Source organism: Bos taurus, chromosome 24 (genome assembly GCF_002263795.3).
Source record: "Bos taurus isolate L1 Dominette 01449 registration number 42190680 breed Hereford chromosome 24, ARS-UCD2.0, whole genome shotgun sequence".
In the NCBI taxonomy this organism is placed as follows: Eukaryota; Metazoa; Chordata; class Mammalia; order Artiodactyla; family Bovidae; genus Bos; species Bos taurus.
The window spans coordinates 8,479,881-8,496,101 of record NC_037351.1 but is presented as its reverse complement, the minus strand read 5'-3'; the positions used below and the strand labels follow the sequence as shown (position 1 = coordinate 8,496,101).

Sequence of the window (16,221 nt, the reverse complement as noted above, 5' to 3'; positions counted from 1 at the left end):
ATACTGGCGTTAGAGTAAGTGACCTAAAATAGGGAGTGAGCCCTGAGGACATCCAGATTATTCCAAGTAAAGGTGAGTCTGGGGACAGGAAGGGGCAGAAGGCTGTTATGGCATGAACAAGCAGCTGGGAGACAGGGAGATGCAAATGGGAATACGTGGGAGCCTTGGGAAAGCGCCCAGAGGCTCTGTCGGAGTACTACACCCAGGCTGACTTAAACAACAGGATTTTATTCTCAGTGTCCCTGGAGGTCAGCAGTCCAAGATAAGGGTGTCGCCAGGGTTAGTTCTTGAAGCCGAGACAGCTTCCGTCCCATGTCTCTCTCCCCGCTTCTGGAGGTTTGCGGGTGTGATCTTTGGCCTTCCTTGACTTGCAGAAGCCTCACCTCAACCCCTGCCTTCATCTTCATTTGGCATTCTCCATTTACGTGTCTGTCTTCAGATTTCCCCTTTTTGTGAGGACACTGGTCACACGGAATTAGGACGCACCCCATTTCAGTATGGCTTTATACTGACTGGGGCTTCCCTTTAGACAGTAAAGAATCCGCCTGAAATGCGGGAGACCTGGATTTGATCCTGGGACAGGAAGATCCCCTGGGGAAGGGCATGGCAACCCACTCCAGGATTCTTGCCTGGAGAATCCCATGGACAGAGGAGCCTGGTGGGCTACAGTCCATGGGGTCCTAGAGTCAGACATGACTGACTGACACACTTATGCTAATTGTGTCTGTAACAGTCCTACTTCCAAATAAGGTCACATTCCGAGGTACCAGGGGTTGCAACTCCATTGTATGAATTTCGGGGGGACATATTTCAATCAGTAACATGGCTATTAATGCCGAATGAGAGAAGCTATTGGAATCTTATGAGCAGATAAATGCCACGATCCCCCTTAAATTATAAGAGGACACCTTTTGCTGCTCCTTTGATGCTGGGCTGCAGTCAGGAAGGCTGGAGCAGTGAAGCCTGGTGACGGCCTGGACGTGGCAGCCTGAACACAGATGGGTCATTCCTGCGCCAGAGACATTCTCATTAAGAGATATGCTCATAGTGTATCCAGTGTGAAAAATGCATGATCAAAATAAAGTTCTGTTTTTTCAATAATACACTCTCCCCATTTGATGCTACTTTAAAGAAGAAACCTTGAGGTTCTAGATTTTCACTTTATTGACAGTGAGAGTGAGGGGCTGGGTCTAAGACTACAATTTAGCAGTTGGATCAAGGACTCAAATCCAATTATTCTAGCTTTAAATTCTGCAATTAATACTTAATATAATCAGGTTTTACAAATACAAAATATATCAAACTCATGAATCTCAGGTTTTTCATCTTCTATATTAAAGAATTAATTATAACCTGATCTCTATCAAATTTCTTTAAATTTTTAAAAACTATGTTTCTATAATTACAAACTTACAATTAACAAGAGGGGGAAAAAAATTACTTTGTTTAAGATGAGTCTCAACTGCCCTTTTTGCTTGCACAGAGAAAAATTTACATCCCAGACAACCAAAAGATAAATAGTAAAAATAAAATGGTTACATGTTTTCAATTAATTTATTTAGAAAAACGAAGGTTTACAATTGGTGCCTTAAGGCAGGAGATCATGAATTCAACAAGTTAGTATTAATAATACAGACTTTCAAAAACCTTTATAGATTAGTCCAAAGTAGAAAATTATTTTCTGCCCACTCTTGGACTCAGACACATTCAGAAAAAATATATATTTATAAAAATAAAATGGCAAACATAATCCCACCAATGAACTGATATCAGTTTGTCAGAATAACCTCTGTGTAATAAGAATAGCTGAGTGATTTTTCCCTGCCCTACCTCCATATCATATGAAGTGATGATGAAAATATTTACTTTTTGAAAAATAAAAAACATCCCTGAAACAAAACACAAGAAACAGTAAGAACAAATATCCGCTAAATAAAAACAGTGTAACTAATTGCTTTACTATTCATACAGCCTGTCCCAACTCAGCCTCTAGACTTCTGGCTCTTCATGTTATCTCTACTTCAGACACCAGGGAGCACATGTATGAAGAAGAAAATGGAAATCCCCGGTCTAATCCACCTAGATTTCAGATGGCAGTTTCAGAACTATTAATGCATACAATGAAGCAAAAAGGACTGCCAGCTATAATGAAGTGTGCTGCTGATAAAAACTCTCGCTGAAACATCTTTAAAAACTGTGAGCACCAGATTAAGCAACAGCAAGCATCTAGGATCCTGGATTTCAGAAGTTAGAAAGAGAACTTTATTGCAACTGAAAGAGAAGGCAGAAGTCCAACTTACTAAAGGATATTCCCCCTACTGACATGATCACAGTAAGACTTGTCACTGAATTAGGATGTTCAGTGTATCTATGTTCTACAAGATTCATTAAGAAACCTACCTTTATTTTGAAGAAATTTTTCCTAAAATGAAAACAGCATTCCTAGTAAACTCTGCTATCACACTAAAGGGAAAACCATACTAGTGAGCAAAACTTTTCAATTTGTTTTGTGAGGATACTGTGACAGTTATCTTAAACAACTAAAAAGCAAAATTTAAAAAAAAAAATCACTTACAAACCATCTATACTTTTTGTTTCCCCAACATCACATTTTGAAAACACAAACAGAATATGAGGCAACAGTACAGAGTTGTGAAAAAGGTAACAAAGAACTAAGGCTTTAATAGATGAGAAAAATCTCAGAATACAAACGTCACTGAACTGTGTTGATACCTACTAAGCTTTGCTCTTTTCCTCTTACCTCTTTTGCTGTTTAATTTACAGGTGTGCTTGACAAAAGACAAAACCACGCCGATGATGGACCTGATAGTGATAAACATGAAGAAAAAAGCTGTGACATTCTCGCAACCTCCTCCTGTCGCTGGTAGTGGCTAAGCTCTAACTTCCCGGCCAGGCTGAGCCCGAGGATCTGTGTCTAACCAAGACTTTCACACACACAGAACAAAACAAGCCTATTCATACCTATTTTCCAAAAGACTCACTTGTTACTCGTTAGAGAGAAATTTCCTTATTAAATTAACAGTATCTATATTCAATTTCCATTTAAGAATACCATTTCATTCTAGTGTTTCCTGCAATTTCCTGTGACTGCCTATGTGCTTCCATTATAAAAATGGTAATGATGAAGTACCAAATTTAAGAATAAATAATTATTATATACTAAAAGGTACAAGAAAGCAATTACAGGTGACTCCTTAGGACTTAAGACTCAAGAGCTTCAGATTAGTGGTGATCATGGCATCAGAGATAACCCTAGGCTGCCCTGGGGACCGCAGCCCTGAACAGCTTCAGTATCAGGACCATAAATTACATACTTTTAAAGTGATGAAACATTTTAAAATGTTTAATAATTCAATGAATAACCACTCAAATTAGTCACTTAATAAAAATCCTAAACTTAGTTCAAAAATAAAGGTCTCAAAAATAAGCTAATCTATGATAAACATACCATACTATTATTTAAAAAAAAAAACCAACTTTGCTCATTACTTAGGATAGAATTCCGATGTTATTCCATCATGGAGAGATGAAGGGTCACTGGCTGAAATGGGTAACACCTGGGAGGATGGAGAGAGCAACTGGCAGATCTCTACTCACCGGATGTGAATTTTCTTCATAGGCTGATTATGTCACTCATTATGAACAGGCACGCCCATAGCATAACATAACAGATGTCAGTAAATTCTGTATGTGTATATGTATGTGTATATATATACACACACCCACATACACACACATTAGATCGTAAGTTACCATAAAGTTACTAAACATAAACATAAAAATATATTACTAAGCAGCAAGAGCTTTTTATCAGAGAAAATTTTTAGATGAAATGCCAATATATAAAACAGAGAAACAAGAGTAGGCTGTTCTGGCTAAAGCAGGGGAGGCAGGAGTAACAAAGAGCCCTGCCCTTCCCGCAGCGCTGGCTGAGACATTGACTCAGTGTCCGAGCCATCATCTGAAATCACTGATCCAAGTAAATCCTGTTTACGCGGTGAAGATTAAACGTAAGACAATATAGGCCCACATTATAGGCCCCTATGAAAGTTCTATAATGCAACCGAGTATAAAGGTAAAAAGTAACAGTTCCTCTCCTTTAAAAATAATAACAAAATAAAATCACTATGCTATATAAAACCAAATTATCTCATAATCTTAATTTGATCCTTGGAAAAAGTTACTAGTTCTCTTTAAAGTGCCTAAATTTCAAAGACTTAATTTTGTCCATATAAATCTTATCCAAAACAGAGGAGAATGCATGGTGGGAGGTGGAGGTGTTATTTTTCTCTATCACACATGTATCTTCTACCTGACTGGCCGATTTAAATATTCTGCCCAAGAATCTTAGTTCTGTCACAGAATATTCAGATAGAGAAACATGCAAATGGAGCTGGTCTGGTGGAACATCATCTCCAAGGTAAACTCTGACGGAGTGTTCTGACTGACTGACTGGGACAAACTTCCCATCTCTTTGCTCCAAACATCTCCCCGTTTGTGGAAGGACTATTTTATAACCCATGCAGTTGATGTTAGCAAAATACAAATACCACGTTCTCTTCTGGAAAGGTCATGATTAAATGTCTAAATTCAATAAATAGACTCTTTTAATAATGTGAAATCCTATGGAACAGTCTATCTGAGCCGGGTCTCAATCCTTCTTCTTCTCTAGCACGTCTTTGGGCTCCTGCGGGGCGGGCAGCGGAGACGCCGCGCCCCTGGGCTGCGGGGGCTCGGGGCGCTCCGCCGGCTCCGGGCTGTCGTCGGGCTCGTTCTTGGACACTTCGTACCGCTCCTCTATGTAGCCGCCGTCCGCGTCGGCCGTGCAGATGCCGTAGCACATGATGCTGATGACGCCCAGGGGCAGGCCGAAGAGGAAGCAGCCCATCAGCGGGGAGCTCCTGAATATGGACTGTGGAGAAACAAGGAGGCCCCTGTGATGCCACCTGACACGGACACCGGCAAGGAACTTGAAAGCCGCTACAGAGTTCCGCCTCCTGCGGCCCTCCAACCTGCTTTTCGTTCCAATGAATCAATGTCAGTTTTTCTGCAGTAACTACCCCGTGAAAGGCACTTTACACATTTTATATCCGTGTATGTGAGTATGTGGAGCCAAGCTATCCGCAGCAAAAAAGGGCACCAAATCCTCCATTTTGTTTTTTTTTTTTTAATTGAAACTTTTTATTTTGTATTGGAGGATAGCCGATTAACAACGCTGAGGATAGTCTCAAGTGGACACCAATCCATTTCCTTTTCAAACGACATTTGTTTTCCTCACATTAATCACAAAGCTCTTTGAGGTGGTTGTTATGTGCCAACAGCTTTACAGCCATATCCTGGCTTGAGAAGGCTGGTTATTTACCATAAGGAAGGTAATACTCTCTTCACATAACATTTTTTACTTGTCTGATTAGAAATTACTAAAATTAACTTAGTAATTTCCCTCAGACCCCAGAAAAGTAAAAGCAACATGAATGAGTTTTTCAACTATACTATAGTCTATGGATTGTGACTGTAACTCTTGAGAACTAAACAGACAAATTCAAAGCAGAGCAGGGTCACTTGGGAGTGAGATAATGGAAAACAGCATCACAGAGTCAAGGTGCTGCAAGCAAGAACAAGGCAGGCCGGGGTCCAGTGTGGGCTCAGACCGAGAAAATGTGAGAGGGACAGAGAACAGTGACGTGAGTCACTGGAAAAGGGGAGGAGAGTGATCAGTGCCGATCACTGCAGTTAACACTAATCATGCAGAGGTTCAGAGAGGACTTGGAGACAGGGCAGGAGGAAGTGAGCAGCAAACCACGTGGAGGCCACTCACACGCATGTGACCAGGGCCCAACCCATGGAAAGGTCACGAAAAATGGAAGGCGCAGGAGTAGGTCAGGATTAATAGCGGCAACTTCTCACCAGTGAAAGATCAGTTCAGTTTTAGTTGCTTTAGGCCACAATGAATGAAAACACCCAAGGAGTAGTTAAAATAGACAGTGAGAACTACGTTTAAGGCTTCAACAAATTTAGGGCTACTCTGCAGCCAAGCTGACAGCTGAAGCTGGGATAGTAAGAGAGATTTCCTGGACTTCTCAGCAAGAGGGTTTCAGATCCAAGGACTGAGAAGGGCAGGAGGAGGAAAGAAACTCTGAAAAACACCAAGTCATGCTGTTAAGTTGAGCGATACTGAATTCCAGTTGCCTCACCAATCATACAGAAAAAAACTGGAGAAACTTAATTTTCATCTGATCAGTATCTTTTCTTAACATAAATATGTACTAGATCTCATCTTGTAAGATGTATTTTTATCAAATCCTTTGCAACTCCAGATTTTATTAACATCTTAGACAAAACCTATATCCCTATGATCTCAATTATCAATGACACTAAACACACTGTCACAACTTACCACAACAGTAGATTTGGCATCAAATACTATTCGTTTCAATCTCTGCAAAATGCTGTCACCTCCTTGGGCCTTAAAGTTAACAAGAAGAAACAAACTGTTATTTCAGTGCTATCATTTCATTCATCTGTTAGGTAATCATTCTTAGGATGGTAGGTCAAGAGTTGACGACAAAAGATTACACAGAGCACCTGAGAGTTGTGGAGTAAACCTTCCTGTTCTTTCCATCCCTCCCTGCTTCTGTCCTCCTGTATGAACACAGTCTGACTCTCCTCTGAAAACACGTCCTCCCTAGCACTCTGGCTGAGGCTGGCCCGCCCCGGGTGCAGGCCCGCCCTGTTTCTGAGTTTAGCTGAGCGTGGTAAGAGCTGCTGCAGGGTCTTTCCTGTCCTACAGGGAGAGCCTCCTCGGTGATGAAACCCAAAGGGAAACAGGGCTGGAAGGCAGAGGGGGCAAGATTCCTGACGGAAACCCATCCAGTTCCTTATTCAGCACCCCCTGAAGTCTGTTCCCTCCCCCAATCTCACTAACGGACACAGAAGGGCTCTTACTCACACAGGTGAGCCTCACTTGAACAAGTGTTACCTTTACAAACATAAAACCCTACTACGTGGTTAAGAGCATTCCCAAAGAAGAAATACTTGTTACTCTGTGAGCCAACTTTCAAATAGTTTGTGTAAAGCTGAAACCAGTCTCACAAAATAATTAAGTTTCATGAAAGCACAGAAGTTTCATATTTTCTCTTAAAAAAAGTTTAGATTATCCATTCATCATTCTGAGAAATGTTTTACAGAATTCTATTTGGAATAGTCCACTCAGGCTGGTTCTAAATACATTTCCTGATCTTTTAAAGAAACTGTGGCTTTATTCACAGGTTTTTTTAAGAAAACTAATCCAAGTGACTATTCAACTGTATTTGTGAATCCAGATACTAAGAATTATTTAGTTCACCATCAGATGGCTCTGTCCCCCGCAGACCTCTCAGCCTCCACAGCCCTGACTCTGACTCTACATGTCAAGCACCTCCCCGTCACTATGACAACCGGACATGCCCTCCCAACAGAGTCCCGCCCATCAGTGCCCTGGCCACTGACAGCCTGCGGAACTGATTCCACCTACAGTGAGAGAAGTGGGGAGGACAGAGGTCTGCCCTACCCGGGGGGAGGCCGAATCATCTTCTCAGAATCACAGGAAAAGAACTCATTTCTCCTCTACGTCCTCCCATCACCCCTTTGAAATTACAGTGAACAACTCACATCTACTGTGCCATCCAAGATGTTATTAATGAACTGGACCATGTCTTCTGCATTCTTAATCTGTCTATCTAGTAAAAAGTACTGTTGGTTTGAAGTATTCAGTACAACCACAGTTGGGACTTTCAATTCACTGAAAATAAAAAAAAAAAACAGAGAAGTCAAAATACATGTTAAACACAGAGACAACAAATATCCTGATGTTTGAATTAAATCCAAATAACTAAAAATACAAAAGGGAGCTATAATGGTTTTGCCTTCCTCTGTTTATATAATTTCAAATTGTGCATCAATTTAAAAAATAGCTAAATTAACATTTATGAGAATTGCTAGCATACAATATCAGATAGCTAAATATTTATGATTAAACCTAAAGATAAAAGTTAGTATGTATGAAGTGCCTGTTTCTGGGCAGTATAATTCCTTGCACAAGTCTATGTTAAACACCATCACTGTTAATCACACACAGCCCACTTCAGTTGAAGCGTTGTCTCCAGAGTCACTGCCTGTGGTCCACTCTGATGCTTTCCCACAATGCAGCTTAAAGCTAATATTCTTCATTTAAAGGTAAATAAAGGTGGGGGGAGTTTGAGTAAACTCCAGGAGTTGTTGATGGACAGGGAGGCCTGGCGTGCTGCAGTCCATGGGGTTGCCAAGAGTCAGACACGACTGAGTGACTGAACTGAAGTGAAGTGAAGTCGCTCAGTCGTGTCCAACTCTTTGCGACCCCATGGACTGTAGCCCACCAGGCTCCTCCATCCATGGAATTTTCTAGGCAAGAGTACTGGAGTGGGTTGCCATTTCCTTCTCCAGGAACTGAACTGAAAAGGGGGAGGACTTATCTTGTAAAAGCAATTAAATGAGAAAATTCAAGTTAAATATCCAGCACATCCCTTGTACAGAACAGCAGTTCAATAAACATGATTCCAAAGCCTCTCAACTTGCCACCACCCCACAGTACAATCACCCAGCCTCCTGGGTGCTCCAGGGACATACTAGATGTCAATTCAGTTTGCAGACAAAAACCGTAACATAATATTACTAATGTGTCATTTACTTCAAATACTTTTTATCTTTTTCCCTTCAAGGATAGGACTTTGCATAATTATAGAAAGGGCCTTCATTCAGGTTAGGGTGAGTTGTGTGTCTATTTCTATCAGTTCATGGTTATCCGTGTGTCTATTATGCAAAAGCACAGAACTCTACAGTAGAAACAGTTCACAGCTCTGTATGATCACCACATGAGTAACTGAGTCCAGGAGGCTTCTTTCTTGCTTAATAATCCTCGACCCCTCCCCACACCACATGCTTCGCCCAGGGAGACAATGTGCGCATCTTCGCGTGTCTCCATGATTGCCTCGAGCAGAGGATCTACCTGCCAAGTATGGGGACGACAGGGAGGCGAGGCCTGGACCTAACTGGCAGCCTGCAGCCACATGGGACTGTGCCCAGACAAGGTCAGCCAAGCCCAGACAAGCGAGAGAGAGAATAAATGATTACTGTTTTACACCAGTGGGTACTAGGGTACTTTATTATCCAGTATTATTAGGCAATAATTAACTGTGTAATTAAAAAATAATCTTAGCTTCATTCTTGTTCACAAAACCAGGAAACAACTTTTTGACTTATAGCAATTATCATTATACTGTATCAGTAGCAAAATTCTATTTTTATGGAATGAATTAAGAACCTGGTCTTCCTACAAAAATATACTTTATGAAGAAATTAAAATACACAGCTGAACTGGAAACAATATTTTCTGAGATAATTCAATTTGAATAACGATGAAAAATAACCCCTCATCCTATCTCACAGACACCTAATACAAAATAATTTAACACACCAAAGGTCTGAGAGGACCCTATTTCCTTGGAGAAAAAGTAAAAAACATAGTCAAAGCTACCGTGTTAAACTATCATGTAATATCATGTATTTTGCCCTAAGTTAAAAACTTCTAGGCATAAATACTGATTAAATTCCACTAACGTATGTGTCAGTACTGATGGTACAGTGGTGAGGAGTTTTTGGAGTTAGAGAAGTCTGGATTCGGGGCCTGGGTCTCTGACTTACTTGCTGGGCATCATTTGGCTTATTAGTTAACTTGAGTTTCTTCTAAGAAATTTCCATTTCCTCATCTATATAAAATGGAAAGAATAATAGTACTTACACCTTACTGAGTTGGCGTAAAAGTCAGAAAACACAGGCTGACCACCCAGTCCAGTGTTGGTCACAGAAGTGCTCATTGAGGACTTTCAATTACTATATAACCATCATTATATGCTTTCTCTCTTCTCTCAAAAAAAAAAAAAAAAAAAAAAACAAACTTCTAACCATAGCAGTAGCAAAACTTCTACTATCACATAACTCACATTAGAAATAATACTCCTGAAGGAATGTCCATCCATTTCTAGAAATTCTGAGTATTACCCAGAATCAAGGAGATGTTTATCAGGCACAAACTGCTTTGGCCTCTTGCTCACAATGTTTTACTTCATCACTTTACTGGCTTGCCTCCAAGAACATTATAAAAAGTGGTTGTATTGAAATCCTCACTATACACAGTATTACAAAATCCTACAAAACACATTTCTACTGTAATATGGGGCTTCCCAGGTGTCGCATAGTAAAGAATCCGATTGCCAATACAGGAGACACGGGTTTGACCTCTGGGTTCGGAAGATCCCCAGGAGGCAGAAATGGCAATCCACTCCAGTGTTCTTGTCTGGAGAATCCCATGGACAGAGGAGCTTGGTGAGCGACGATCCATGAGATCTCCAAGAGTTGGACATGACTGAGCACATTATAATGTGCCCCCTTTATAAGATTACGCAGCATAGCAATTTCTCTTATGTCTCTACAGGGTCAACCGAACTCCTGTAAGCAACAGTCATTTTATAGGTGATGGGAATGCGTAAACCATGTTTTTATACTTTGTATTGAGTATTAAAAATTCAAATAAGTACCTTTAATAATTGTATAGATACTTTATTTTCCTTTGTCTTAATTTCTTCATTATGTATTAAATCTGGTACTTTATATCTTTGGTAAACCCTCTCAAATTCTTACTGGAATAAGGATAATGCTGCTAAGTCACTTCAGTCATGTCCAACTCTGTGCGACCCCAGAGACGGCAGCCCACCGGGCTTCCCCGTCCCTGGGATTCTCCAGGCAAGAACACTGGAGTGGGTTGCCATTTCCTTTTCCAATGCATGAGAGTGAAAAGTGAAAGTGAAGTCACTCAGGCGTGTCCGATTCCTAGCGACCCCATGGACTGCAGCCTACCAAGCTCCTCTGTCCATGGAATTTTCCAGGCAAGAGTACTGGAGTGGGGTGCCTTTGCCTTCTCCAAGGATAATGAATTGATTATAAATGAATAAAGCTACTTTACTTTGTAATTTTAAGATTATTAAGACGTTTGCTCCCTGGAAGAAAAGCCGTGACAAACCTAAACAGCCTATTAAAAAGCAGAGACACATCACTTTACCGACAAAGATCCATATAGTCAAAGCTATGGTTTTTCCAGTAGTCATGTATAGATGTGAGAGTTGGACCATAAGGAAAGCTGAGCACCAAAGAATTGATGCTTTTGAACTGTGGTATTGGAGAAGACCCTTGGACTGCAAGATCAAACCAGTCAATCCCAAAGGAAATCAATCCTGAATATTCCTTGGAAGGACTGATGCTGAAACTCCAATACTTTGGCCGCCTGATGCAAAGAACTGACTCATCTGAAAAGACCCTGATGCTGGGAAAGATTGAGGGCTGGAGGAGAAGTGGACGACAGAGCATGAGATGGCTGGATGGCCTCACCGACTCAATGGACATGAGTTTGAGCAAGCTCCGGGAGTTGGTGATGGACAGGGAGGCCTGGTGTGCTGCAGTCCATGGAGGCCAAAAAGTCAAGCACCTGAACTGAACTGAACATTGTAATTTTAGGCTCTGGAGGGATTTCCCCATTTTCACGCCTGTGCTCTTTTTAAGACCCATTTTCCAAACGCTCGTGTGTCTGCCTATTGCTCCCTGCCTGAAATGACCTCTCTGCATTCTTCATTCAGCTACCTTCTCATTCTTTAGAACTTCTCTTAATTACTGCTTCCTCTGGCAAGCATTTTCCGAGCCCCTGTGCCTTCTGTGTGTCAGGATGAGGGCGGCAGTGGGGGGGTCTCTCACATTCTCAGACAGTCTGCAACCATCATCCTGTCTAACCCAGCAAACTGGAAACATCTGAAGACGGGGACTCCATAATCTACTCACTTTTTTGCATCAACAGTGCAGTGCCAAACACAGCGTGTGACATACAGCAAATACCCACTAAATGTCCACTGGATCTACTAGGCTTTCATTTGAAATTTATTACTTTGGTATAGGTTTGGTAAATGTTTTCTAATATCAACTTTCTGAAGTGACAAATCATATCTTAATACCATAAGCATAATCAGTATTATTTTAAAACTGCATAGTTTTCCTATAAAGTTAAGTCTGTTAAAATAAATTCTTTTAGAATAGTAATTAATCCCTGAATGCTAAAAATTTTCTAATTAAGTTTTATTCATTAAAACTGAAGTAAGGTGCATTTTAGACAGAAACTACAAAGTTTACAAATTTTTGAATGATGATATTCTTTCCAAAATACTATGTTATCAACATTAAAATGGGAGTATATTTTTAGAATAGAGAATTTTAAAGTTTAGTAAGTTTCAAATACAGATTTTAAAACCTAAAGTAAAATATTTAATGGGAGTGTATCTTTACTAACATATACAAAGGTTTGCTTTCTTTCAGCTATTAGTCCTTCTGCCTGTCTTTGAAAAACAGAAATTTAAAAACTAATAGTCAGGACTGCCCTGGTGGTCTGATGGTCAGGACCCCACACTCCTACTGCAGGGGGCATGCGTTCAAACCTTGATCAAAGAACTAAAATCCTGTAAGCCACACAGTGTGGCCAAAACAACAAAGAAGAGTTGGTAGCAAAATCATTGAGTCATTTAGCATTTTACTTACTCCATCAGCAAGGTATTTATATAGTCATTTCCATCCATATGGCCAAACTGAAAATCCCTAATCAACAACCAAAAAGAAGAGAGATAAAGAGAGCAATGTTAAATATTAATATACAAAAAAAGAATAAATACAAACCACTGAATTGTTTGCTAAGCATGTAAATACTGTAAACATATAACATATAAATTATATACAATAAATATTAAAAAGTGTCAATTCTACTAGCTTTGGAGATACAAACACGATATAACAAGAAAATTTTAAAGACATTTCTATTTTGTTTCATACTATGTAATAGAATAAATATATATATATATATATAATTGACACATCATTGAGAGACTCAGAATAAAAAAGGTATAATAAGTAATGTGACAGATTTACACTGACTGTCTTATGACAAACTGACTCAGCACACAGGAAAAATATTACCTATTTTTTAGGTTCCATTTACTTTGAGTTCTTGTTAAAATCATCATCTTTCTGCATCTGATTTGTGGCTGCTCACTGAACTGTACCTCAAATGCTTGACTAAACAGGCAATCTCATTTTACTGGGCTTTGCTTTACTGTAGTTCCCAGATCGGAGAAGGCAATGGCGACCCACTCCAGGACTCTTGCCTGGAAAATCCCATGGATAGAGGAGCCTGGTGAGCTGCAGTCCATGGGGTCCCTAAGAGTCAGACACGACTGAGTGACTTCACTTTCACTTTTCACTTTCACGCACTGGAGAAGGCAATGGCAACCCACTCCAGTGTTTTTGCCTGGAGAATCCCAGGGACGGGGGAGCCTGGTGGGCTGCCGTCTCGGGGGTCGCAGAGAGTCAGACACAACTGAAGCGACTTAGCAGCAGCAGTAGCAGTTCCCAGATAGTATGCTTTTTTCCTTTTTTCACCTTAACAAATTGAAGTTTCTTGCAACTCCGTTGAGTGAGTCTATCAGTGGTATTTTACCAACAGTATTTGCTCATTTTGTGTCACATTTTTCGTAATTCTCACAATATTACAAATTTTTTCATTATTTTTATATCTGCTCTGATGATCTGTAAGCAGTGATCTGTAATGTTACTGCTGTGATTTTGGGGCGCCATGAACTGTGTCCATGTAAGACTTCCAATTTAAGTAATAAATGTTATGTGTGTTCTGACTTCTCCACAAACCAGCCATTCTCCCATCTCTTTCCCTCTCCTCTGGCCTCCCTGTTCCCTGAGACACAACAATGTTGAAATCAGACAGGGTAATCACCCTACAATGGCCTCTAAATGTTCAAGTGAAAGAGTCCCGTGTCTCTCACTTTAAATCAAAAGCTATAAAAGATCCAGTTCAGAAAGGGAGGGAAGTTGAAGGTTGAGATAGGCTGAAAGCTAGGCCTCTTGCAGCAAAATAGTCAGCCAAGTTGTGAATGCCAAGGGAAAGTTCTTGAAGGAAATTAAAGGTGCTATTCCAGTGACTACACAAATGGCAAGCAAGTAAAACAGCCTTATTACTGATATGCAGAGTTTGGGGGTTTCTGGATAGAAGATCAAAGCAGCTACAACATTTCCTTAAGCCAAAGCCTAACCCAGAGCAAGGCCCTAACTCCCTTCAGTTCTGTGGAGGCTGAGAAAGCTGAGGAAACTGGGAAGAAAATTTGAAGCCAGCAGAGGGTGCTTTATTAGACTTAAGGACAGAAGCCTACTGCATGACAGCAAAGTGCAAGGTGAGGCAGCAAGAGCTGATGCAGAAGCCACAGCAAGCTATCCAGATCCAGCTCAGATCATTAATGAAGGTGGCTGCATCAAACTAGAGATTCTCAGTGTAGATGCAACAGCCTTCTGTCGGAAGAAGATGCCATCTAGGACTTTTGGAGCCAGAGAGGAGATGTCCGTGCCTGGCTTTTAAACCTTCAAAGGACAGGCTGACTCTCTCGTTAGGGACAAACATAGTTTGTAACTCTAAGTTGAAACCAATACTCATTTATCATTTTAAAAATATTAAAAGTTTTTAAGAATTATGCTAAATCTACCCTGCCTTTTTATGACAACATAGCCTGGGTGCAGCATATCTATTTACAACATGGTTTGATAATATTTTAAGCCCTACTGTTGAGACCTACTGCTCAGGAAACCAAAAAAAAAGATTCAAACTATCTGCTTGTTGACAATGCACTTGGGTCCCCAAGAGCTCTGATGGAGAGATACAATGAGATGAATGTTGTGTTCCCTCCTGCTAACGTTAACACAACACCCATTCTTCAGCCCTCTGACTCTCAAGTCTTCTTAGGGAAGAAGCACATTTCCTAAGGCCACAGCTGCCACACACAGTGACAGATCTGGTGGATCTCGGCAGAGTCAACTGCAAACCTCCAGCAGGGAGTCACAATCCTAGATACCACTGAGAGCATTCATGATTCATGGGGAGAGGTCAAATATCAACACCAAGAGGAGTTTGGAAGAAGCAGATTCCAACCCTTGTGGACGATTCTGAGTCGTTCAAGATTTCAGAGAAGGAAATGACTACAGATGTACTGAACAGTCAGAAAACTAGAATTAGGAATGGAGCCCGAACTGCTACAATCCTGTGATAACACATGAGTGGATGAGGAGTTGCTTCTTATGGATGAGCAGAGAAAGCGGTTCCAGGAATCTACTCCTGGGGAAGAGGTTACCAAGACTGTTGAAATCACAACATTTAGAGGACTCAGAATATTACATAAACTTAGCTGACAAAGGAGCAGGGTTTGAGAGGATCACTTCAGATTCTGAAAGATGTTCTAATGTGGGCAAAATGCTGTCAATGCTATGGAGAAATTGTTCAGGAAAGGAAGAGTTGATCCATGAGGCAGATGTTATTGTTCTAAGAAAAAGCCACAGCCACCCCAATCTCGACCACCCTGGTCAGTCAGCAACCTTCAACACGGGGGCAACCTGCCACCAGCAAAAAGATTACAGCCCACTGAAGGATAGGGTAATGATTGTCATTTTTAAAGTATGGACATTTTTTTAGACATAGTGCTGCTGCACACTTAACAGACCACAGAATACATCAAAACATAATTTTTATATGTACTAGGAAAACAGAGATTCCGTGTGACTTGCTGTACTGCAGTGGTTTGGAGCCAAGTCCGCAACACCTCTGAAATATATGCTTGTACATGGGCATGTTTTCTTACCACATACTTACCTTAAATCCTAACAAGATGCAGGTATGATTCAAATTATAAGGTTTTTTTTTTTCTAACTTGTAAGACATATATCAACAAACTTCAAGTCCAAACAATTCATAATGGAATGCAACATGCTGTAATTCATTTCAGCTCCTTGATTCATCTTTTAAAGTATGGAATACACCTTACTTTTGCTTTACTGTATTACAAAACATAATGAAATAAAGATAATGGAGCTTTCCAGAATGCAAACACCTACCTGTGGAACTGGTCTCTGTAATCTCTAGCAACTTCCTGAATAATTGATTTTAATCTGTAAGAAAATAAAAAACACATGAACATTCCATCTTGTCAACTTGAAAAAATAAAATTATTCAATTATAGTATCTGCTGCTTTATCTAATGTTTA

General features: G+C 40.4%; 1 protein-coding gene across 2 annotated transcripts in view; it reads right to left on the bottom strand.

Moving 5' to 3' along the window:
* Positions 1 to 1,535: 1,535 nt before the first annotated feature.
* TMX3 (thioredoxin related transmembrane protein 3) overlaps positions 1,536 to 16,221 on the bottom strand; it is a 38,046-nt gene continuing 23,360 nt past the window's right edge. The window contains exons 8-12 of one of the 2 annotated variants that reach the window (XM_024984410.2): positions 16,072 to 16,125; positions 12,670 to 12,726; positions 7,672 to 7,801; positions 6,419 to 6,487; positions 1,536 to 4,933 (exon numbers count right to left, since the gene is read on the bottom strand). In XM_024984410.2, coding sequence (XP_024840178.1) covers positions 4,673 to 4,933; positions 6,419 to 6,487; positions 7,672 to 7,801; positions 12,670 to 12,726; positions 16,072 to 16,125 — 571 coding nt within the window. In that variant the 3' untranslated portion in view covers positions 1,536 to 4,672. The remainder of the gene's footprint in view (positions 4,934 to 6,418; positions 6,488 to 7,671; positions 7,802 to 12,669; positions 12,727 to 16,071; positions 16,126 to 16,221) is intronic. The other variant, NM_001102289.2, reaches the window with a different exon arrangement.